This window comes from Watersipora subatra, chromosome 1 (genome assembly GCF_963576615.1).
Source record: "Watersipora subatra chromosome 1, tzWatSuba1.1, whole genome shotgun sequence".
Classification (NCBI taxonomy): Eukaryota; Metazoa; Bryozoa; class Gymnolaemata; order Cheilostomatida; family Watersiporidae; genus Watersipora; species Watersipora subatra.
The window spans coordinates 58,935,657-58,962,217 of record NC_088708.1 but is presented as its reverse complement, the minus strand read 5'-3'; the positions used below and the strand labels follow the sequence as shown (position 1 = coordinate 58,962,217).

Here is a 26,561-nt window from a genome sequence, read left to right as displayed (position 1 = left end):
GGGTTGCTAATAATTTACCATATTACACTAGAAGTTGATTTGCTATTTGATCAGCAACATCGAACATCAGCGTTGTCAAAGCATATAGTGAAAAATGACTTTGATTGTGTCACCTTCTACTTCGCTTTATTTCTCATTGTTGTTTTTAATACTGCTAATGTTTGCAGATTTTTTGAAGTCTGTTTTTGCATTTATGGTCTGCAGTAACTTCTCCTATTTTGCTGCTTCAACTACTACGGCCTTGTTTTTTTGCTGTTTTCTCATTCACTCGAGTTTCTTCATTTTCTTTTACGTGTAATAATGATAACTCGTGTTTACAAGCGGTAATCATTTCCTTCTTTTGAAATGAATAAATGAAAAATCAGTATAGTGTACAGCAGTACAGAATGTTTTATTGACACTATGTAAAGTGGCCTGGCTGTGGTCTCCATTTGGATACATATTGCAATACACTGTCACAAACATCACTCACACATGGATGCGGACCGCACAGTCTATTGATATTGCAAGTCTCCTTGCAACATGCTGGTTAATGTCAGTGTTAAAAATCTTTGCCAAAATTAGCTCTTTTCAGCTATTGAATGAAATTTAACCATTCCTCCTTCATTTACAGAGAATCACCAATAAGCACTTTCTATCATTTTTCTTGCCTGACACAGATTGGCTCAAGATTTTTTAGCACTGGTTTGACCTCTTCTTTTTGCCCGACCCATGCTTTTCCGTTTAGTTCTTATCAATCTCTTATGGACTTTAGTATTATATACACAACGTACTATACGATATACTATACAAGTATGCGGCTTGTAAAAGAATATATACTTGTACTTACCTGTAAAGTAATTACGAAAGTTTAGAAAGCAGTTTTAGTGTTCTAGAGTGTTAAAATTATGACTCATACTTCAACAAATACCGCCAATATTGATATATTGTCTTTTTCTATTTTAAATTAGTTGTATGGCTCCATCTTTAATGATAATTGTTTGTGACAGGTTATTTGTAATTGAAATCATCATGAGGGCCCCGGATGACTTCCGGCCCCAGCCAGTTGACACCTCCTCAATACCATACGCTTCTGCACCAGAATGGCTCCGGTCTCAGAGATACCCTAGTGGGGAGACATTCGCTGCTGCAGACCAGCACGCCATTCAGGTATGTTTTTTCATCATGGTTGTTAATGTCTTGTCAAGATGGTTAACTTGATACTGTCAAAAATTATCTTAGGTTGTTTTTAAATTGGTCTACATTTTAAAACCACTTAGCTACTTAACTTACACTTAACCAATTAAAGCACACTTAGCTGCTTGTAATCGATACTTTTTTGTATTAATGTTCATAATTTGTAAATGCGATTATTAGGAGCAAATTACTGGTGCATGTTCTGTTGAGTATAAGTGTTCGTTGTGTTACACTTGGCATACAATAACTTGCTATGACATGTTGTGTCATGCTTGCGAGCTTTTTCTATAGTAGAGTATAACATAGTTTTATTATTCTGAAGTACTGTATTCACAGTGCAGCTGCATTCTTTGTCGGTGATAAATCTTTTGTGTGGCAAAACCAACTTCATTGATTGTATTTATCAAGCATGATTAAAACAACATAAGAGGGCCGGCCGGCATTTTAATATAAGTTCTTTTGCAAAGAATTCATCGAGTGATAATGCTTACGGTGAATTTACAAAGGAATGTTTTTGCTGTGCTGCAATGAAACTTGGGTCAAGGTTACTTGAAGAAGATATCTAGTTTTGTACAAGGTTGTTATATATCCTGATTGTCATTTCTCACTGTAGCCATTTTGTGAACATTAGAATATGACTGACAGATTAGGAGAATGCCGTGAAACTTGGAATCTTTTCAGGTAGCTCTACGTGACCATAACTCCTTCAAGGACTTGCTGTACCACCTGGTGTACAGCAAGGCCTTTATCGCTTATGCTACGAGAGATATTATTAAAGCACGGTAAGGCGGAGGGCATCTTTCCGTTCATGCATATAAGTTTGTGCTGCCGGTAGGGGTGTACATTTAGTTTAGAGAGCCTGAGGTGATGGGTAGTCCGCATTGCATGGCTAAGTTCTCTTACCCGTCTCATCTTGCTTCCTTCTAGGTTGCTCAACAGCAGCATGACTCCTTCAAGGACCTCCTCTTTCACCTTGTCTACACTCAACAGTGGAGTGCCATCGAGGCTGCCAGGTGCGCAGCCTACCTTTGCCTCGTGTATTTTTTAGACATGATGCATATCAGCATTGCAGCGGGGGTTTCTGCGACTCTTGCTCTCTTGCCATTCTTTCCATCTTTGCATGATAATCTTTTAGAAATCCTCTTGCCATCTCATGCGTACCTATGAACAACCGTGTTAGGTGCAATTCATGGTAAGGCTTATACTCTTGTTTGTGCATGGACAAACATGATTGTGCCACTCATGGCTGGGTTTTGTAGCCGCCACAGTTTCTACAGCAGATCATTTAAGCTAGCACAGCCCATTAGTATCCAACCAATTGGACGTGGCTGCCTAAAGCCTGTTTCCCGCATTCGCCGCCAGCACCATTGGTAGGATCACAGGGCAATCGGCGGTGGCATGGGAGCTTATGCACGGAGTACCGCCAGTAGTTGTTGACGGTTAACGCAAGAGTTCAGTGCTGTTCAACCTTTGCTAGGAACCACAAGCAAACCATTCCCAAAATGCACTGTACAGGCGAAAGTCAGCACATTCGAAACGGCGTATCGAGCGGCCATTTGTATGCAATAATTAGCTATGTAGTTTTATGTGAGCATAAGCCGCCGAGCCAAACATCGCAAGTGTTTTGCCTCGTGAGATTACTGCCGGGATCTAGCAGCCGATACGGGAACCACGCTTTAGGAACATGAATTCATAAAGTGTGTTCTTATTGGTGGTGATATTAAATTATTGCTATGCTATCGAGAAAAAGGTTATTTCCGTCTTTTGTAGAGTTCTTTTTCGATGGATGACGCAGAAGCACATGGACAGCATACAGTTTGCTGGAGCTCCTCCGGGTTCTCCTGAGGAACTCATCATGGGTTTCGGAGAAAGTCGCTCTACTTACTGTCGCATATATGAGCTCCTCTGCCTGTGAGTAACATGTTTGGTATGGGTGACTGCCTTGCTTTGGAATGTTAACACAAAGCTGAGGGGTGATTCGTTGTTATAGTTGAAAGGCGAGCTTGAGCTTGCTCATGCGTGCAACGTGTCATAAACTAGACAACCAAACAATTGTGACTGTGTCAATATAGGCAACACTCTTTAGGAGGCTGACCTAGTTGGGAGATTAGAATGATGCAGCTAGTCCTGTCTGTATCAGCCTCGGGATTGGGCAAGGTGTGCATGCTTGAAGAAATGGTGAGGTGTGCATGCCTGACGGAATGCCCTCGTGAGGTGTGTAGGTTTAAACGACTAGTGTGGTGGGTTGTGTGCGTTTAAAGAGCAAGGGTGAGGCATGTTTTTAAGAGGGTGGGGTGGTGTGTGCATGCGTCTGTGTGCATTGTCTGTGTCCGTGTGCGTGCGTGTGTTCATAGTGTTCATAGCATACTGGGCTGTATGCTTGACTGCTAGCTACTATACTGAGCCTCATTGTTCATAACCATTTTTAACCTATCCAGTGCAGCTATGACAGTCTATTCTATTCATTTTCCTGTGGGATGCTTTTGTGCATTGCTCTCTAAGCACCTCGTCTGACAACATAACCTTTTTGATAAATCCGGCATCAATAATCTAAACCATATCTACATGTGAATGATGAATATTTTAATTGAAAGATTTATCAATTATTTATCAGATGAATAACCAGGTGCTTTTATTGGAGTTTTTGGTATAAGCAAAACTGATCTACATGTATGTGATTGATTATTAGACCACTCATGTAATTTAAGGCTCCTTTGCTTTTCTTAGTAGCACACAACACGGAGAAGATAATACAGCCACTAGAATTAGACTAGAAAAAGCCAATGATTTGTTGACCAGATGCTAAAGAAGAGCAAGTACTTTGGATTCATATTAAATGATAAAAACTTACCTTATGTTGTTGTAGGTATTCTGGGATACCATGCATAACTGTTGTTGGCTATGCAAAGGGTATCGATATCAGGCCTGGTCATCCCCTACAAAACAAGACTTTTAATCACAGTTGGAATGTCATATACGTGGACAATGCATGGCAGCTGGTTGACCCCCACTGGGCAGCAAGGTATGTCATACTCTCATATGTTAATAGTTTGGTTCTTGGTCTCAGGTTATCATTGCGTATGTTCGACCAACCTTACCTATTATATAAAATGGTGCAGGTTTGTCACACACCAACTCGAAGAAAAATGCACTTGTCTAAAATTTACATGGGTTTCAGTTGAGTATATATCACATACGTTTTAGATTAATGCTTACAGCTTTTTTAAAACATGATCAAAAACTTATGTCAACATTATGCTGACAGAAAATATACGTATTAATGGCAATATATATTTGTTGTAAAATCAGGCTTATCTTCAATTCCTGTCTGTTCATCATAGTAGAAGAAGGATCAAGTTGAGTGTTTTCTGTTTTCTTGAATGCGTTTGACTGTTAATTATGCATTACACCTTCCTGCAAATTTGGATTGAAAATTATGATGCAAGTCTTCTGCTGCGCACAATACTTAGGTTGTGTAGTTGTTTTTAAAATTTCTTGGTTTAACTGTTCATGTAGTTTGGTGCCAGATCCGTATTGAAAACAACTTTCTTTTTGTGATTTTCTTTCTTGTGTAAGCTTCAAGCCTTCATGCAAGTCACTATGTTAATTCAGTTTAGTTTAGCATAGTTACAACAGTCTTTATATGATCTCCATGAAGTGTACGCAGGCGTGAAGCCATCATCAACAGTGTCAGTGTAATACGCCCTCTATGTTCTCTCATGCAGGTATCTCCAATCTAATGACAACAACGTCCCCCAGAGCATGGTCTATGAGTATGATGACTTTTATTTCTGCCCCAATCCGGAGGCTCTCATCTACTCCCACTTCCCTGATGACCCCAAGTGGCAGCTGCTTAAACAGCACCTCAGGTTAGTTGGGGCAACTCTTTTCATTCACAGTTTTACGTATTAGCTGACCCAATTAGGGCTTTATCAGTCTCAGTAAATATCATGGTTTCAACAGTTTGAGCAGCGTGTTGATAAGGTGACTAACTTCTCTGAAGTTGTCTTGGGCTAGGGCTAATAGGAGTTCTTACACTCTGTTGCATGCGCTCCATTCTTCTCAAGGCGCCGCACATGAGTTTTACAACATTGAAACAGTATAAGCATTGCATATTTTGATTTGCCAAAACCAAATTAGATTTACCTGTCTTGGTCTGCAATTTATGCAATGGTACGTTAAGCTATTCCCAACATTACATTTCTGTTACTGCCTATTCAATACTTTTCATGCAAGGAAGCCTTTGTTGAGGTTAAACAAATATATGGTTATTGTTGATGCCAGCACTCGAGCAAAATAGCAGAGCTTTTGAAGCAAATATGTTCATGGTGTCTTTTTCTGCCAGTATGTACGACTTGGTTCATGTTGTCTTTCTCTGCCAGTATGTACAACTTTGTTCATGTTGTCTTTCCTCTGCCAGTATGTACGACTTTGTTCATGTTGTCTTTCCTCTGCTAGTATGTACGACTTTGTTCATGTTGTCTTTCCTCTGCCAGTATGTACGACTTTGTTCATGTTGTCTTTCTCTGCCAGTATGTATGACTTTGTTCATGTAGTCTTTCTCTGCCAGTATGTACGATTTTGTTCATGTTGTCTTTCTCTGCCAGTATGTACGACTTTGAGAATTTGCCAATCGCCAAGAGTGCCTTCTTTAAGCATGACCTCAAGTTTCTCAGCCACCATGAAGGAGTTATCAGTACCCAGAACGGATGTGTTAGTCTGTCGCTAGGCAACTACAATCCACTTTCTTTTACTTATAAGTTACTGTATGGAGAGAGCTGCCGGGATGAACTCGGTGGTAAGTACTAACAGTACCTCTTAAGGTTTTGTGAAGAAAAGAATTAATACTTGTATTTCATACGAGGCAATAGATGTATCAGCATAGATGTATCCACTGCGTCTACAGGTGTGAAGCTCATGAGATATGGCCTTCAAGAGACAAAGGATGGACAAGTTAACCTATTTCTGAGGATACCGGTGAAGGGTTTTTACTATCTCACTGTCTACTCCACCCAGGTAGTGCTCTTCTCTTATATCTTAGTATTTATTGTTCACATAAACATAAGTCTGGGTACAGAAGGACCATTGTCACCAACCACTTGTTCCGCAGGTAAAGAAGACTTCGCAAGAAGAGAGTATCTTTAGTGCTGTCTGTGAATACAAGATCGTCTGCGATGTTCCATACCCTAATGCTGAGCCATACCCTTTTGTTTCCGACACCAACTGGGGTCCAGGTACAATCCTTTGTTGTTAATTAGCCTGAGGGCATGGCAAGAATGTAGCCAGCATGTATTATTATACACATCAACGGTATTGAATTTCTGTGAACAGAGCTATCATGACATACCATATTTGTAAAAATTTGAGGTCGTATGCCTGTGATTAAAGCATGAGTTGACTGCGTTGATCGTTACTCACCGTTACTGCAGTTCAGTGTCACATGATGTGTGCCGATGTGCAACTATTCCAGTAATGCAGGTGCCGAGGTCTATCAGGCCGGACTGATTCCCAATATAAGAGACGCTGTCATTGTGGCTGAGAATGGGCATATCGAGCTTGACTTTGAGAAGGTGCATCCAGTCAAAGTACTGCCTAAGTTGGTGAGCGCTGTTGCTACAGAGAAACAATGTGAGAAGGCCATCAAACAGGATGATAATGACTACATTAGCAGGTGCCACTTTAAATTGTCCTTTTCTTTTTTTGTGGTTTGTTCCATGTCTATCAAGTACATCTACATGTATTCCTCATAAATATCAAAAATTAATACGCGGATTTCTGATGTTTGTGGAAGTTGTAGTCTCTTGTTGTTTTTGTTTATAAAAGGAGGCAATTGCGGTTTTTGCAATTTATATTAGCTGCCAGATGGTGTTGTCAAACTTTAAGCTTAGTCTAATGTCCATCATTGTACATATAGTTTCACACATTTCATGCAAGAATAACTTTTTTATTTGGTCAATACCAGTGTTGGTAAAAACCACGGTTTTTTATGAAAAAAACCGAAAAAACTAGGTTTTCTTGGTTTAAACCGGTTTTTATGGTTTAAACCAGTTTTTATGGTTTAAACCAGTTTTTATGGTTTTTATAATTTTAGCAAGGTTTTTGCAATTTTAAGTCTAATTAACATCACTTACTATAGCTGCATGATTGAGTATTGAACATACATATGTGGAATCATCTGTTAAAGATGGTACTATGGGAGTTGTTATGGGAAAAAAGAGAGAAAACATGGAAATTTCAGAATGAGTCTTGAATCAAACATGATTAATAAAATACAGAGCAGAAATTTTATCACATAAAGTGAATATTTTACATACAGCTCTATGTATAAGCAGGAACTTCATTCCAAGTGATTAGTCATGTGGTAGTGTAGAGCGGAGCATAATGCAGATGCATTGCTAGTGTTTGGAGCAGTGGTAGATGACTCAACTTCTATCACCTGAATACGAGCATCACTGTCTAAATCGGTGTTTTCAGTTTGACATTTTGCTATGTGAGCTTTAAGCCTATCTGCGTGACCTCGCGTTACGACTGCACATCTATTACGTTTTGCCTTAAAACCTTTGCCTTTTGCAGTTCGAGTGAAAAACTGCCAAACGGGATCCTGTTTGCGAGGCATCTTGGAAATTTGAGGCACAACTTTAACTTTTCAAAACACAAAAAACTTGATAAACTGAATTCTAACAATCCAACTACTTTGGCTTGTGGGCAATAAATTAAATATTAGTTTGCAAACTTAAAGCTTTTGCCCAAAAGGATTTTATTGTTTTAATTTCTAATTATAAGTAATCCTTTCTCACTGGCCAGACTTGAGAAAGTGTTCAGTCATTATTAGAAACGATGATTGGATTAGTATATTTCACATGGTTTTTGTATTTCATCAGTAAAGAGATCATCATATCACTTGATAAAACCAATTGAAAATGAAATTCACTAATTCATTGTTCTGCTAGGATTTCATGTAGTTTCAACTTGAGCTTTGCCATCAATTTACTACTGTGTCCTAAATAAACTTCCACAGCTGATAATTACATATAATTGCATTTCTACTGCGCGTGAACTGCTAGGAGCTTAAAATATTATGTTTTTCACAAAAAATAATGAAAAAACCATAAAAACCGGCTTTTTCGGGCAGGTTTAAAGCACTCGGTTTAAACCATTGGTTTAAACCGAGTGCTTTAAACCTGAAACCGAGCCAACCTTGGTTTAAACCAATGGTTTAAACCAAGGTTGGCTCGGTTTAAACCATTGGTTTAAACCGAGCCAACCTTGGTCAAAACCAAGTTTAGATTTATCTTTCTAGGGTCTGTCCTTGACACCAAGCTGCGTTCAAGTACTGTTGTCTACAGGTTTTCACTGTTGTTTAAGCGGTGCTTCATATAAGCACGAGTGAGAAAATTTTAAAGGATTAAGTTATTTTGATGTTGCTATTGCAACAGAACATTGGAGGTTCGTAAATACGCATGATAAAAATACAACAATAATCATATAGCAGTAACCTTTAATGACTTTTAAACTATAAGCAGTCGTGATATATCTCTCATATTCAGAGACAGCCATGCATAGCGGGCTTGAATTCCACAGCAATGCGTACTTGAAAAGTTGGGGTTGAAGACAAATCACCCTTAAATCATAACTGTAACGTACAACTTTTATCGTATTTTCTAGGTATATCAGACACGCTGATTCCGATTTTGTACTCAAAATAAAGATTGGTTCACTAACCTTCAAAGTCATAAAGGCTTTTTTAAAGCGTTTCAATATCCGTTTCTAAAACAATACAATCGGCACAACAAGCTCCGCCCATAAATATGTGACGTAGCCTAGCTTTTTAGGAACGGAGGTTGGGGATGTTTAGTCCGATTTAGAATAATAAAGATGGGTGTCTTAAAACCCATTATTATTTAAATTTAGCCTGTAAAATAATCTCAGTCTTTTATGAAAGGTAGATAAACTATTTAAAATTGCTTGTAGCTTGCTACATGATGTTTAATAGGCTTTAATTGTTTTTGTGATGAATATTAGGCTAGCACAGAAAATGCTCTAAAAGATCCTCTAGAGAAAATGAGGCGGTAATGATATATAGCCCATAGGGTAGACTTTTGAGGCGGTAATGATATATAGCCCATAGGGTAGAGTTTTGAGGCGGTAATGATATATAGCCCATAGGGTAGAGTTTTGAGGCGGTAATGATATATAGCCCATAGGGTAGAGTTTTGAGGCGGTAATGATATATAGCCCATAGGGTAGAGTTTTGAGGCGGTAATGATATATAGCCCGTAGGGTAGAATTTTGAGGCGGTAATGATATATAGCCCGTAGGGTAGAGTTTTGAGGCGGTAATGATATATAGCCCATAGGGTAGAGTTTTGAGGCGGTAATGATATATAGCCCATAGGGTAGAGTTTTGAGGCGGTAATGATATATAGCCCATAGGGTAGAGTTTTGAGGCGGTAATGATATATAGCCCATAGGGTAGAGTTTTGAGGCGGTAATGATATATAGCCCATAGGGTAGAGTTTTGAGGCGGTAATGATATATAGCCCATAGGGTAGAGTTTTGAGGCGGTAATGATATATAGCCCATAGGGTAGAGTTTTGAGGCGGTAATGATATATAGCCCATAGGGTAGAGTTTTTAGTTAGCCGAGTGGATAGTCGACTACATGGCTCTGATGTGAATAATTCATGCTTATCATTGTCCTTTGTGACTGGCTGCTCACGTAAAAACGTACTGAGCGATTAAAACTGGCTTTTTTTACATTGCTGCTGTCGTGTCTCCTCCCTATTATGTTATCTACTGATTTTTAGTCTAAAATGAGTAGAATTGAGTGTTCTATGGTGGGCCCATTTCACCATGTTCTATTCATACTCATATGGAAAAGTTTTTTATTGGACTTGAGTGTCATTTAATTAATGCTAACGTTGTATGGTTCAGGCCTGTGCGGTTCTAGGATGCGCTATGTGTTCTCGTGTTAACAGTGTTAATCGGGTTAACATTAGCATGCCACTGTCTTAGGTTGGACATAGACCTGCCGGTGAATGGCGAATATGCTCTAGAGGTCTATGCAAATGACCCGGAAAGGGATGGCAATACGTACACCCATGTCTGCCAGTATCTGCTTGTCAAACCAACTCCGGGAGACAACAGCGCTGCTGTCTTCTACAAGGCCCCATCATACCAAGAATGCACCAACGTGCATGGGCTTCAGGAACCACTGCAGCCTGTCACTATGAGCCTGGAGCAGCTCGCTAGAGGTAAAGTTGACTCATTGATGGCACTTATTTGTCTACCAGGCAGGAGTGGTGGGCACTCGTCTGATTCGTTAGCCATACTGCTGTCTACCTGCTATTGTCTTGTTAAGGTATGGATGGTGTGAGGTTGACAGAGCCATTGACTTCAGAACCTCGGCCCTCCGCAAAAAAGGCTGCACAGCGTGTGGAGATAGAGCAGATTACTGTCCCATCCACCAAGACTCGGCCTGGAACTGCTCCCAAACCATCAAAAGGTAGGCAAGCGTTCAGTCGGGTGAGCTTTTTGACTTAACATCAAACGATTTTTATAGGCAGTAGAGACTGATGTATATGGTATGAGGTTTGCACATTTCGTGTAATCAAAAGTGTATAGCAATTGAGCTTGGCGAGACAGGCAATTTGTTTGTTTGATTTTTGACCGACTCCATCAAAGTCATCTCGCAGTCTGGGTGTGTTTTGGTCATTCATTACTCAACGCAGTCAGAGGGTGTCATCCACTTACTCTTAGACCTACCTGCGTTTGTATAAGCTCACAGCATTCTAAGGAACTAGCGGGTTGCTAGTTTGGGTGAGAAGCTGCTGGAACTAAAAACAGTTCTGCTAACCCTCACTCACCATATCTGGCAGTTATTGACTTTCTATTTCAAAGTTTCATCGGTTATATGGATTACGGGCTATATAGTTTGTTGAATTGCAGGAGAGAAACCGTCTGTTGCCGGTAAGCCTGCACCCAAACCGAAGCCTAAACCAAGCACTAGTGGAAATGTACGATCTGAGTGGAAGAGTCCCGGTTCTGAAGACTATGCTAACATGCCTCTCATTGGACAAGCGGGTGTGGTTGGCCCTGACGGCTACCAGCAGCCTTTGGATTACCTTGAGCAGCAGCCTCAGCACGCTGGCCTCTCTCAGCAAGGTGCTCCTAGCAAATACACGGAACGGGGCTATGGTGCACAACCATACAGGGTATGTTATGTATTAATAGGGTGCTCCTAGCCAATACACAGAGTTGGGTTATGGTACACGGCTATACATGGTATACCATGTCTCAACAGCTAGTTTTACATATGCAGTCAAACTCGGATAACTCGCCCTCGGATAGCTCGAGCACCTGGTTAACTCGAACGGATTTGTTTGATTCGTTCCCGCGTAATGATAAACTGCTATAGATAACTCAACCTCAACTTGGTTAACTCGTGAACAGTTTTTTGCCCAACGGCTACTGAGACGGTTGTTATCACTTTAGAATATCACTTTATTCTAAAGGTTTGCAAAAAATCAAATTTTACCAAACATCCGCTTTGCGATGGCCCTTCGAAAGCAAGGAAAAGCGAAGTACTTTCGGATAAACTTCAAGTAAAATCGGCAAAAATGATCTTGGTTAAAACGCTCAGGAGAAAAAGATGTCTTGTTTTCTAAGCCTTTTAACCGGGATCAAGTTTTGCCAATTTTGAACTGAGAACGTCCTGGAAGTCACATCACCTAAAACAACAAACAAATCCCAACTGATAGAAAAATATCTATACTTTCTAATAAGATTTTTTTAAACTTTACATGAGATTCCCTTTAACTTGCAACAAGCAATCTATGCTTTTGATTTATATATAGTTTGTATATGCACATGTATCTACTGATAAATACATGCACTTGTGACAGTGATCTGATAACTTGAATGCTCTGATAACTCTAACACTTTCGCTCGGTCCTGTGAAGCTTGAGTTATATGAGTTTCACTGTACCTACTTTTAATTCTGGTTTATTTTTGTTTAGTACATGCATTCTTTAGTGTGGCACAATATTTGCATCTCAAAAATAGCCAAAAGCCCATTATTTTTTATTGTTATTAATTTTAGGGATAATTTTGAGATTTTACCCATTCCATTACTTGATCTTTTTAGTTTTTCTGGATACTTTCACCTTTCTTGTACAACATTTTATTTGTTTCATAGTTTCCGAAGCATCACAGTTTGTTCTCTTCTTGTGGCAGGGTCCTGGACAGTCTGGTTACAGTTCACCTGGTCAGGAAGGCCAGGAAGTCTTTGATGAGTATGGCAGACCTATCGTCGGAGACCCACGCTATGCTGGCAAGGAAGGCTTCGATGAGTATGGCAGACCTATCGTCGGAGACCCACGCTATGCTGGCAAGGAAGGCTTTGATGAGTATGGAAGGCCTTTGATTGGTGAGCCTCGATTGGCAGGGCATCCTGGCTTTGATGAATATGGAAGGCCAATTGATGGTGATCCTCGCTATATTGGCAAGGAGGGATATGATGAATATGGTCGACCGACTTCTGGTGATCCACGCTGTGCTGGTAAACCTGGCTATGATGAGTATGGACGACCTCTAGCTGGTGACCCGCGTTTTGCTGGCAAGGACAGCTATGATCAGTATGGTAGACCATTGGCAGGTGATCCACGACTGGCTAATCAGGAGGGTTTTGACGAATATGGCAGACCACTTGAGGGTAATCCCTTCTACGCTAGAAAGGAAGGCTATGATGACTACGGGAAACCTTTGGGTGGGGACCCGAAATGTGCTGGCAAAGAAGGCTTTGATGAATATGGAAGACCTCTTGCTGGTGATCCACGATTATCTGGTAAAGAAGGCTTTGATAAGTATGGACGACCATGGACTGGCGATTCTCCCTACACGGATGATCATGGACGAAATTTTGCTGGAGATCCACGACTTGCAGGACAACTTGGCTATGATGAATATGGCCGACCTTTAGCTGGCGATCCACGTAATGCTGGAAAACCAGGCTATGATGAGTATGGCCGACCCTTAGCTGCAGATCCACGCAATGCTGGAAAACCAGGCTATGATGAATATGGCCGACCCTTAGCTGGGGATCCACGTAATGCTGGGAAACCAGGTTATGATCAATATGGCCGACCATTAGCTGGGGATCCGCGACTTGCGGGACAACCTGGCTATGATGAATATGGCCGACCCTTAGCTGGAGATCTACGCTATGCAGGAAAACCAGGCTATGATGAATATGGCCGACCACTAGACGGAGATCCGCGACTCGCAGGACAACCTGGCTATGATGAATATGGCCGACCCTTAGCTGCCGATCCACGCAATGCTGGAAAACCAGGCTATGATGAGTACGGCATGCCATTAGCAGGAGATCCATGCAACGCTGGAAAACCTGGCTATGATGAATATGGCCGACCCTTAGTTGGAGATCCACGTAATGCTGGAAAACAAGGTTATGATGAATATGGCCGACCCTTTGTTAGAGATCCACGCAACGCTGGAAAACCAGGTTATGATGAATATGGCCGACCCTTAGCTGCAGATCCACGCAATGCTGGAAAACCAGGCTATGATGAATATGGCCGACCACTGGACGGAGATCCACGACTTGCAGGGCAACCTGGCTATGATGAATATGGCCGACCCTTAGCCGCAGATCCACGTAATGCTGGAAAGCCTGGCTATGATGAGTACGGCAGGCCATTAGCTGGAGATCTCCGACTTGCAGGACAACCTGGCTATGATGAATATGGTCGATCCTTAGCTCCAGATCCACGCAATGCTGGAAAACCAGGCTATGATGAATATGGCCGGCCCTTAGCTGCAGATCCACGCAATGCTGGAAAACCAGGCTATGATGAGTACGGCAGGCCATTAGCTGGAGATCCATGCAACGCTGGAAAACCTGGCTATGATGAATATGGCCGACCCTTAGTTGGAGATCCACGTAATGCTGGAAAACCAGGTTATGATGAATATGGCCGACCCTTTGTTAGAGATCCACGCAACGCTGGAAAACCAGGTTATGATCAATATGGCCGACCCTTAGCTGCAGATCCACGCAATGCTGGAAAACCAGGCTATGATGAATATGGCCGACCACTGGACGGAGATTCACGACTTGCAGGACAACCTGGCTATGATGAATATGGCCGACCCTTAGCCGCAGATCCACGTAATGCTGGAAAGCCTGGCTATGATGAGTACGGCAGGCCATTAGCTGGAGATCTCCGACTTGCAGGACAACCTGGCTATGATGAATATGGTCGATCCTTAGCTGCAGATCCACGCAATGCTGGAAAACCAGGCTATGATGAATATGGCCGGCCCTTGACTGGAGATCTTCGCAACGCTGGAAAACCAGGCTATGATGAGTACGGCAGGCCATTAGCTGGCTACAGACCAAGCCAAGAAGACCTAGCAAGGCATGGCAGATTGAGAAGTGGTGATGAGGATACACTGAGTAGTCAGTATGGAGGAAGGGGTATGCCTGGTAGAGGTTACAGCCAGTCTGGAACGGTAAGAAAACCTGTAAGCCAAACAACTTTTATGCTTTAAATGTTGTCGCAGACATGACAGAAATGGTGTAATCGTTACATAGACAGGTGTCTAGGTTATCGGTAAGCAGTATTTTATTATATCATGTACTAGTACGCTGGCAGTTCCGTGTGCTGTGATAGATCATCAGGTGTAATAAGTATACGCACAACTACTCCGATGTACAGCAAGCTGGTCGAGTGCTACAGATTGTAGTCTGATTGGCTGAGAAGCTGAATATCAGGGTTTGATTCCCATGCAGTGCAATTTTTTTGCTATTGTTCTGAGTGTGACTTCGGACTGACAAGCCGATGGACATGGCTCTGATTATAGTAAAGATTTTGGTCTGTTTGTAGATTTTAAAATATCTTCCAGCTGCTGCTCATAGCAATATTGTTTATTGTTTGTAGCCAATGGGCTTGTGATGGCGTGTGACACTATTACCCTTCACACGCACGGCATGCTAACATATACCGTGCGTGTGAATTATATTGGTGTGTTTGCTTTCTTGTTGCAGTTGTTTAATGATAAGTATCTGCCAGTCAAGAATTGTGTTGTGGAGGTGGGAGGTCATTGCTGTGTCACCGTAGTTGCTCAAAATTGTTAGCAATTTGCCTCTGACTCATAATTGGTTTGTGTCATGGACTTAGATGGTGGGAAACTACATGACAGCCTTGTTCCTAACGCGCTCCCAAAAGCAGTTTATTAACACTTTCTATTCCACAAGATTTTAACATGAATTTCATTTGGTGGTTTGAAAGTGAGTGTAACATGTGAGTTGTACAGACTTTGTACAGTAATAACTTTAATAGTATAAAATAGTAGTTTTTTGTTTAATAGTAGTTTTTGCTGCAGGATGTTTTTAAAAGCAAAAGTTAAACCTTGCATTGGTTGAACATTGCTATAGCTCAATTTTCTTCTTACTATGACGACGAGACTTGGTCAAATTCTTATTTTGCCTCGAATGTATTTCACCCCCATTCTTGTATTCACATTTATTACCAACTAAATCTACTACGAACTTCCAGAAACTGATTTCCTCTGCTTTTGGAATTTCAGAAGTTTTATTGTGGACGAATTTCAAGTATATTATTGCGAAACATTACAGACGGTTAATAGTGGATCATTGTGTAAAACTATTCGTGGTCTCGCCGGTTGCTAGGGCAACGGTAAACGCACCAGTGATTGCTGGGAGTGTAGCGAAGAGACTACATATAGTCTCACTAACTATTGCATTAACATGGACGTGTTATGAATCGCACTGTCAACCTTAGTGATTACATTTGACTCTTAGCGGCTTGTTTACCATGAAAAAAGGAAAGAAAAATAAGCTTCTATCAATATTTACCTTCTCAAAAGGAGAGTCTTCCGCAGAACCAAAGGATCAGTCTAAGAGCAAGGATAAGAAAAACCAAAATGATCATCAGAGCTCAAAAGCTGAAAGCGTGCCTATAGTCCGGCACCTGGTGCCACTTAAGGAATACGCAGCCAATCGCTATGGCAAGCTGCCGATCGACTACTTACCAGTGAACTTTCCTGCTGAAGCCACTCTGCCTCTAACTTCTCAGCGACGTCTCGCACTCGCTAAGATGCTTTGCGTTAAAATCGACAGTTTTTACGCAGCCTCCGTCATTGAGCAGACAGTTCCAAGCCTTGATTTGAGTTCATCACCACCGTCGTCTACCATCTCGGATAGAATAGAAAATGGTTCTTCTTTGCAGGTATTGCATAGAGGTAGACATAGCTCTGTGCTTTGTGCGTCATCCCAGTAGTAGTTTCAGTCTACCCTTGATTTCTGTAGGATGAGGACTTTCCCGCCCCTCCACCAGCAAGTGACATGCTTAATATGGAGTTTGCTCCTGAGAGAAGTACTGCTCAGGTGCCGATAGCGCCCAAATCCTTTGAGCCCGTCCATATTGCTGTAAGTATTCACTACCTATAGACCTTCAGCGCTGCCACTAACCGGTATCATCAGGTTGTTGGAAAACAAGTTAGTTTGATGATAAAATTCACAGTAGATACTATGTACTATATCTTATCAGCTATGGAGGGATCGATTTTTTAAGGTAAAACTATTTCATGGCTATCGGTGAATTTCGTGTGATGAGGTGTTAGGAATCGAGACTGCTGCATCTGTTATATAGCTATAACCTTCTGACCTTATTTTTTTACTTTAGAGGTCCGCCCGTGAGCATCCTTTTTTGTAAGCTGTACTCGCATTCTCCTGTCACATGAAGTACCTACATTATTGTCGTGTTGTTTTTGTTTCTAGCACTTAAAAGAAAGGGTAAGAGAGCTGTGTTGCATTCCTTATTACTTCACACCTCATTTAACCTTAGACCAGATCATTCCTAGCCAACTTGTATTCGTGTACACTAGGGCTAAGCTTGATGATAAGCATTAGTGTTTTCCCTTGCCTGGTTGCAAGCGTATTGTGAGCATTGTGAGCGCTGTAACTATGAGATGAATTCGTTTCTCTTTAGTCAGTGTCCTCTTTAGTCAGTGTCGCCCTAAGTTACATTGACTCTTGCAGATTAATCCCACAAATTATGCGCATCAATCAATTTGTGATTTTGATTAATGATGGATCAGACGATGACTAGCCAACCTTGCATGAGGCTGTGCAATAGAAGACTTAGCCTGCTTACCTTCAGCTCAACTCTAAACTTGTTTGTTTATGCATGCAGTCGTAAGCAGAGACCCAGCTTCCTGCGATATTTACTATTTCCTCTTCACTCATGTATTTGAAGAATGTGATTTGTTTAAAACTGTCTTGATTTAATTTAGTCGGTTACTCACAGCATGCTAGCTTTTTCAAAGTAAAGATGACACACGATGTCACCATTCTAGATCTTGCGGTGTTGCAAGCCTTCTTCTATGCATCTTGCAGGAAGTGGACACTCAGCTATCGAATGTGCCTAAACCGGCTCCACCTCAGCTTGAGGAGAACCTTGTCTTTAGCGCCGAGAGAGCTCAGCAGTTTATAACAGTCGACACTCACGCCGTTCAGGTGGCGAAGACGGAGCACAACTCTTTCAGGGACCTCATCTGGGATCTTATCTATGATCAAAACATAACAGATGATTTAGAGAAAGCCAGGTGACAGCTCATAATATTATTAGTGTTCTGAGCCCTGGCTGCTAATATGTGTGCTGATATATTTTTAATGTAATACTGGCAAGACTTGTCAAGCAGTAGTGAATCCTTTGTTATTGGTGCCAGCTAGTTCAACACCCATTTGCAGCTTTCCCAGATGTCCATGAATTATGTATGCAACAGCAGCTGTAACTATACCTTCTAATGTTTGTTATAGGTGCATTTGTGACTCCAAACATTCTACCTAAAAAAGAAATACTTTATAAAATCTTGTAATACACAATTGTTAGATTAAATATAGTGAATCCTTTGCTTATTAAGAAAGGGTAAAAATTGAGAAGCAGCCATTAGGTCAATTTAGGCTCACGGATGGGTACAGAGTGTGAACATAATCTCTGTGTCTGTTATACATGTAAATACTCAAGGATGGGTACAGAGTGTGAACAGAAGCTCTGTGTCTGTTATACATGTAAATACTCAAGGATGGGTACAGAGTGTGAACAGAAGCTCTGTGTCTGTGATACATGTAAATACTCAAGGATGGGTACAGAGTGTGAACAGAAGCTCTGTGTCTATTATACATATAAATACTGTTATCAAGGATGGGTACAGAGTGTGAACATAATCTCTGTGTCTGTTATACATATAAATACTGTTATCGAGGATTGGTTAACCCTAAATTTATCCTCTTACAATTACTTAAATAACTGTAACAAGGTGTTAAGATTGTAAATTTAATAATTTGATACCTGTAGGCGTTACTGTTTGTATTATTAAGGCTGATGAATTCCTTAAACATTTGAACAGGAACTGTACAGTTAACTTGATATATATCAGTGATAAGGTAATTTCTTTATGATTTTTTCAGCTCTTTTGAGTAGAAATGTAATGCTGGTCTAACTGCTTGTGACTGTAAAATAGATAATTGGGTATTCACTTTTATACTGGTGCATTCGTTATGAAACTCTCCTTTGACTCCTAGTTTTACATTTTCATTTTTGGGTTGCTACAGTCAAGCTCCCAAACTTTATTGAGAATCGCCGTAGGCTAATATTGTAAAGGCTTCATGCTAGCTGTGATGGATGCTCCTTATCTATAGAATGTAAAACTGCAACTTGACATTGAAAGAATATCTGTAAATTTGATTACTAACTACTGGCTGTGTAAGCATTAAATTCGGTGTGCGATTCTTTACCTGCAATTTTCTAGTAAATTTTTTTAGATACGTTTTATCTATGCCTGCCATGTCCAACTACTGAGGTCGAATGACTGTATTGTCCACCTACGGGGTCTAATACCTGTGTTATCCAACTGCTGAGGACCAATACCTGTATTGTCCAACTGCTGAGGTCCAATGACTGTATAATTGTCCACCTACGGGGTCCAATGACTGTGTTAGCCAACTACGGGGTTCAATACCTGTGTTATCCAACTGCTCAGGTCCAATGACTGTATAATTGCCCAACTACGGGGTCCAATGACTGTGTTAGCCAACTACGGGGTTCAATACCTGTGTTATCCAACTGCTCAGGTCCAATGACTGTCTTATCCAACTACTAGGGTCCAATGCCTGCACGACCAACTATTTTAGTAATGATGAATAATCATCTCTCAAAATGCCATTTTTTGTTCCCATTTGCCCAGTAGCTTTCATTTTAGGAGTTCAACTACAATACATAGACTAGCGTTGACTCATGCAGCTTGGTGGACTCATTAATTAGCATATGTACTCACTCCAAGCAGTTTTAGACTTAACACAGAAATATCCTAGGTTACAGATTACAGAAAGGTCATAGTCGCTTACCTCTAGAAACATGTCCGTTACATGCATCCGTATATACATACATATGTGCATCTATACATATGTACATACACATGCATACATACAGACACATTTACATGAGTAGCCTACATACACACCTATATTCTTACATATTCACAAATGTAGAAACATACATGTACATGCATACATACAGACGCATTTACATGAGTAGCCTACATACACACCTATATTCTTACATATTCACAAATGTAGATACATACATACATATATACGATCACCTTGTCAAGCTCGAAGAGACAAGTTGCTACTAGGTTCTCTGCAATGTCATGTATATCTACGTGGTTAAATGGAATATTAGGATGCAGACACAGGGGTTAACATTTTCATATTTCTCTAATAGCTGGCTTTAACATCCTTTGACATGTAAAGTAAGTGCTAAACAAGCTTGACTGCCTTTACGTGTACTGTATTTACTAATAATCTCCTATAGTATATGTACATTGTTAATCAATGTTATAGAGTCATCTTCCTTTGGCTGTGTACAAAGGACTTGGGAGGCATGCAGTTTCTCAATGTACAACCAGGAAGCCCTGAGGAGATATTGTTAAACGTGAAGCAAGGCAAAGCCAGCTACGCCCAGATATATGAGACATTGTGCAGCTATGCAGGTCTTCACTGCAGAGTTATCCGTGGTTATGCCAAGGGGGCTGATTATAAGCCAGGTTTGTCTGTTGCAACTACCTGCGCGGCTTTACTTTTCGCTACTTTTGCTCAGCCTACATTGACTTGTGCATTGTATCTATGTTTGATTGTTAATTTCCCCTTTGCTATCTGTAATTGAATATTTAATGTTGGGATGACACAATAGCTAACTTACCAGCAGTTTTCATCAATCAGGTTTTCTCAATGGCCAAAATGTTTTCTGATTTTTTGAGGTCATAGCAAAAACTTTTGTAGGTATGAGATTTCGAGGCACACAGGCCTTCCACGCATGGAACTCTGTCCTCATCCATGGTCACTGGAGGCTCATCGACTGCCACTGGGCTTCTCGTAGGATGTTTGGCAAGAAGGGAACTGAGCATATCAGGTGAATATCTGGTCATCTGTGCTGTACGTATTATAACTTAATCTCTTTTTCTCAGAGAAGGACTCTTTTTGTTTACATTCCAATGTCTCTAGTAATTACAGTTGGAGTCATTACTTCCTCTGCTAGTCCATCCCCTGGTAAGCTCTTGTTAGGAATTTCACTGTCAGGAAATATCCTTGAATCTGTTACGACATTCTATCTCTCAACAGCCATGCAGCCTGTCACTTGTCGCTATGCCATAACTCATCGCTATGCAGAGAAATGCCATTACGATTTAATTTTGGTTAGTAGTTAGAGCGTCATATGGATGGCTAGTTATTACCTGCAAACTATCTTCAGCCCTCGGATGCTCAGCAAGGAGCAAAGCATTCCATACAGTTACTGTTTTTGTTAAACTCATCGACTAGATAAAGTTCAAATCATGTACATTGCATCCGTCAAGTGCCTGTTTAATTTAGAGATGTCTGGTTTTCTAAGTCTTTAGTGTTTTGTACACACCTGTTCTTCCAAGACATAAGTTATTACATGGCTGCCATTAAAATGCCTATCAAGTAAGTATAAAGCAGGGTGAATAAGCCTGTTTGTCAGTAGCTATGTATTCTCCAGCTATATATTCCGTTGCATGCACACCACAGGTATGAACTGGATGACTACTATTTCTGTGTGGACCCACGGCAGCTTGTCTACACACACTTTCCAGAGGACAAGCAGTGGCAGCTGCTTGAACAGCCGTATGAGCTTGAAGAGTTCGAGGACCTGCCACTGGTCAAGAGCCTCTTCTTCAGATACTGTCTCCAGCTTGAGAGCCACACGTTTGCCACAATTGTCCAGGATGATGAGTTCAATGTCATCGTAAGTTGTCTTTATTTGCCTAGAGCTCATTGTGTCACTAGTGTATTTCTGTAGTCGTCAGGAGAGGAGGAATAATGATTATTCACATCTCGCTGGCGTAATGTTTTCTTCCACATTTGTCCGTGCAGGCGCATCGGTCTTTGGTCTTGTTACAGTCTGCAAATATAAAGCGGGCGTGATTCTGGATATGCTATTCTCTGTTTGTAACAGGTGAACTATGAGTACTACAGAGGGCCTGGACTTGAATTCACCTTCAGCTTGCACACAGATGATGGAGGGGAAAGTATTTCAGGCATCCCCCTCAGCAGGTTTGGTGTCCAAGATTCCAGCAATGGCAAATCTCTCTTTAGGATTCGCCCGCCGGCAGTTGGAGTCTACAAGCTGGCTGTTTATGCGAGGGAGGTGCAGCTTGGGGAGTCAAGCAACAGGATGTATTGTGCTGTAGTCGAGTATAGAGTGAGTGACTAACTATCAGTACTTTTCTGGTGGTTAATGACTTGTTTATTATTGGTCCATTCATCGGTGTCAAACGCATGGATGCTCTGATTATATGCTAATTCCGTTGCTTCTTATGACTCAACCATAGTTCACATTTCCTATCACCTCTGACAACCCGAGCAATGTTGATGATGCATTTTGCCATGTTGTTTTAGTTGACACAGCCTGTCATGAGCATACATTGACTCAAGTTTCACAAAATGGTGTCTATTGGTGTTGTAGCTGGAGGTTGGAGCAGTGCCTCCACACATTGTGCCTTTCCCTGCTTGCTCTGGTACAACATGGGGCCTCAGCCCTGCTAGTGCCAAGAAGCACGGCCTCTCAACTAAGGCTACATCTGGAATTCTTGAAACAAGGAAGGGCCAGCTTGAGGTGAGATCAACAACTATTTTCACTATTTTTGTAGAGATGTAGTATGTTACAAGTAACTAGAGAAAAGTCGTGTAGTACAAAAGCTCTCAACGTGCAGTAGAAACATCTAAAAGTTATGCTTGGTCTTAAGCCTCATAAAGCTTGATATTACCTTCAAATAGCTCTGTTGCTCTTGAGATACATTGTTGGCCCAGTTGGCCCAGGATGTGCTTCAAATGTTATAACTGTCATATGTAGGAGTAATTATTTTTGTAAGAATAATACACTGCAAGCTGTGCTATTTGTTTCACAGCCCAGAGACCTTCAATAACTTCTTAATGAATATTACGCATTGCATTAAAAATTCATTATATAGAAATTTCAAAATAAATCATAAGAAAATCTAAATTAATCGTTGATAATCCATAAAATGAGATTTTTGAGACTTGAAAGAAACTGAAGTGTAGGTTCAGCAATGCGTAGGTTGAAAGATAGAGATATCTGATGTACTTACCATTAACTTAAGATTAGTCGACGTATTTATTTTGTCACCACCAGAGCAGGAATAAAGATGTTACACTTTCCTATCGTATTGTTTTCTTGCCTATCTTATATATATGATTCCTTTTGTTTTTAATTTTTACCTGCCTCCACTTTCCCTTACCAAACTGTAATTTTTCAAGAAATTTTGAAAGTTGTATCTTCGAAATTACTTGAGATGTCCAGTCAAATATTTCCTCAAATTTTTATTATACTTTTGAAAATTCCCCAGTTGAGGTGATCATAAGTAGGCGTTTCAAGTATTTTACCTTTTTAACCAACAAAAATATTTTTGTGCATTCCCTTAGACTGCTCTAATTCAGTCAATGTTGTTTGATCTCAAGTTATTTATAGAAATTGCTTTCATGGCTTTTGTGGTATTCTTTTGCTGTCTAAGATTACACACATCCTTTATTTTGTACCGTTAGTTGTTCTGTTGAGGTGGATATAGTCACCATCAGGCCTGATTTTTTGTTGAAAATGCTTTTGTAGGATTATAGGCTATATTTCATTTGCATCTTTCAGGTTCGCTTCAAACTAAACAAACAGCTGCTGTTTTCTGGCAAGTTGAAAAGCAATGCTTATGCTGAGAGCGATTTGCAGAGCTGTATTCTCTACAGAACTGTTGGTGATACAGCCATATTCTCTGTTTCTGTCCCCTCTTATGGCGAGTATGGCCTGGAAGTCTTTGTCAATGATCCAGCTGTTGACGGCAAAACTCTCAGGCACATGTGCCAGTATTTAGTTGTCTGTAACGAACCAGAGGTAAGGCTAATCTTTTTTCTTTATAGTTGTTTGTTTTTGGTGCTGTGTGTTAATAGCAAGTAATCGCATGCTCGTTTTTATGTAGAAATTGTCTACCCTTGTACATATATATATATGACATCTGTTTTACAGGGGGAGGTAATTATTATCTTTATTCATTTCTAGTTTTAGTTATTGTTTCTTAACCGCTTGCTTATATAATTGTCCCATTTCTCTAGGTCTACAATGATTTTCGTGTTGACTTTGTGCTCCTATTTGGCAAGCTTTGCAGTAGCTTTGTGTAGTTGAGAGCAGTGTGGGTTGGTGTACTTCGAGGTATAACGTTAGTAATTCTTGCTTGCTAATGGTGGTTTCTTTATTAAACTGCTTATCGCCATTTGTTGTTTCATTATCGATCTCTCAGTGTCAATCATTCTTTGTTGACACTCTTCATGCCGCTTTTTGGCTACATGAACAAAACAGTCATCGATTTGGCTTTTAGGATGAGGGGCCTTGCTATCAGGTACCATGTTATTTCAAGGGTTCGCTGCTATATTTGTAAATGTTACAATTGCACAGAAATATCCATTCAACTTTTGAAATGGTACGAAAGTGAACGATTTACTCCCATCTTTTTGTTTACCGTGCCAGTTTACCTTTTTGTTTACCGTGCGAGGCATCAGTACTGTACAATAGTTTTGTGTGTAACAATCTGCACAAGGATCTGTCAGGTTTGCTTTACTGCAATCAAACAATAGATATTCTCTACATGCTTGTTATGGAAATACATCAACTAAAGTGGATAATATGATTGCAGCGCGGTTTACTATAGTTTGAAATAAAATTATTTTCCTAATTGCTTGTCACAGTGTTAGCCCAAAACTTTTATCACAAGTTTGTATTTTGCAGGTGAGTGGAATACGATTTCCTCAGTTGCCGGCAGCATATTTAGGACCGCAACAGGCTTATTCAAGATTGGGTATGAACACAATCAGCAACAAAGACCCTCTCATACACTGTACAACTGGCTCTATCGAGGTTTGTCCTTTGTTCTAAACCCTGTGGTTGTATACACACATGCAAAACAAATATTTTTCTGCATGACACAGGCATGTATGTTTGTCCTGTTGGTCATCATGATAATATCTTGCATTTATTAAAAATACACTCCAACATTTATGTTATATATGATTAGAGCAAAGCAGTTAGTTTAAATTATGCTGTCTTTATGCCAAACCTCATGGCGTTTACCCTTCACTCATTCAAATGCTCAAATATCATAACTGCAAGTTTATGATTGTAGGTTAGCTTCTCCACGGCAACCCCCTTGAGGGCGACATCAAACTTGATACTGACAGCTGGCAATCAAGACCTCACTGAGTACATACTCCAACAGTTCCGAGACGACACTCTCAGTTTCCAGCTTCGACTCCCGAAGGCAGGCATTTACAAGTTTCAGGTGAGCAGCCACCTCCTACCGTATCTTCTGGTCAGTCAAAGAATTTTTAGCTGTATTGTTACAAGTTTGATAGAAATCAGGAACAAGGGCCGTACTGAAATTAAATATTTTTTGCATGCAGATATTTGCCCAGCCGCTAGACGATGCGAGTGACTCACTCCCAGGAGTCTATAATTATCTGATCCAGTGTGGTCATGTGGCCTCTGTTCCCCTGCCCTTCCCCAAGCAGTTTTCACAGTGGAAGGAAGGCTGCTACCTTTATACTCCAGTTGACGGTGATCTTGCTGCAGCGCAATCTCCTCAGGACCCTACACCTAACTACATCTTCTACCAGGTTCGGCTTTCAGCTCTTACTAATTTGCAAGCCTGTCAACCATTAGTCGTTATCATGTCTAATAATCACTCACTCCGCTAGTCACTCACTCCGCTAGTCACTCACTCCGCTAGTCACTCATTCCGCTAGTCACTCATTCCGCTAGTCACTCACTCCGCTAGTCACTCACTCCGCTAGTCACTCACTCCGCTAGTCACTCACTCCGCTAGTCTCTCACTCCGCTAGTCACTCACTCCGCTAGTCACTCACTCCGCTAGTCACTCACTCCGCTAGTCACTCACTCCGCTAGTCACTCACTCCGCTAGTCACTCACTCCGCTAGTCACTCACTCCGCTAGTCACTCACTCCGCTAGTCACTCACTCCGCTAGTCACTCACTCCGCTAGTCACTCACTCCGCTAGTCACTCACTCCGCTAGTCACTCACTCTGCTCACAACTTCTTACATTGATTAGACATTTTTTGAATGCAGTAAATACGTGTTCCTAAGAAGATCTGGTGTTCATCAAGCAAGCATCGCCGGGTCGTCAGTGCTAACTAGTGTTTCGTCATAGATTACGTTTTAGAATCAAATGGTTTTTCAGTAATACAATGTTGTGTCAAACATGTCACTTCTCCTGTAGGTGTCTGTGCCGAATGCCTCTAAAGTGGCAGTAGTAGTGGGAGGAGAGTGGACCCATTTGGAGCTTGGCCCCGACAGCATCTGGGAAGGAGCTGCCTTTTTCCAGGCTGGCTGGCACAAGGAGCACACTGCTGCGCTTACTGCCAACTATGGCTCCGACTCTGCCAGCTACAATACCCTGTTAGAGTTTAGAATGTAATTAGCGCCCACCTTGTGTAAGGGTAGCCTGATCATCTTTCTTTTCAGTAGAGATTTCTTAGCTCGACTTTTCAGCAATCGCTGCTCCTTTAGTAGCTTCTCCTTTAGTAGCTAATTTCTCTTTACATATCATTTGTTACTATGTATACACATTGACAATGACTTTCAGTTTTCATATACACAAGCTATTGTTATTATATACACTGTGCATGAATACTTCTGAAATGAATATAGTTTTCTTGTGTTGTTTGCTTACCTTTTATCCATAGTCAGT

The 26,561-nt window shown here is 40.8% G+C and overlaps 1 protein-coding gene across 3 annotated transcripts; it reads left to right on the top strand.

Annotated features, from left to right (window-relative positions):
- Window positions 1–994: 994 nt before the first annotated feature.
- LOC137407167 (uncharacterized) lies at window positions 995–26,534 on the top strand. 3 transcript variants are annotated; one of them, XM_068093782.1, is made up of 26 exons: window positions 995–1,149; window positions 2,104–2,189; window positions 2,947–3,087; window positions 4,043–4,198; window positions 4,902–5,045; window positions 5,784–5,974; window positions 6,083–6,192; window positions 6,287–6,410; window positions 6,655–6,847; window positions 10,190–10,428; window positions 10,536–10,679; window positions 11,123–11,388; window positions 12,410–14,707; window positions 16,527–16,646; window positions 16,998–17,012; window positions 17,616–17,824; window positions 20,124–20,326; window positions 20,562–20,691; window positions 21,327–21,543; window positions 21,754–21,999; window positions 22,264–22,413; window positions 23,458–23,697; window positions 24,586–24,714; window positions 24,980–25,135; window positions 25,257–25,469; window positions 26,091–26,534. In XM_068093782.1, the coding sequence occupies exons 1-26, from the start codon at window positions 1,012–1,014 to the stop codon at window positions 26,286–26,288; spliced, it is 6,456 nt and encodes a 2,151-aa protein (XP_067949883.1). In that variant the 5' UTR covers window positions 995–1,011; the 3' UTR covers window positions 26,289–26,534. The 3 variants fall into 3 exon arrangements, with proteins under 3 accessions (XP_067949883.1, XP_067949871.1, XP_067949877.1); XM_068093770.1 differs by lacking the exon at window positions 2,104–2,189 and adding an exon at window positions 1,858–1,958; XM_068093776.1 differs by lacking the exons at window positions 2,104–2,189; window positions 16,998–17,012 and adding an exon at window positions 1,858–1,958.
- The last annotated feature ends 27 nt before the right edge of the window (window positions 26,535–26,561 follow it).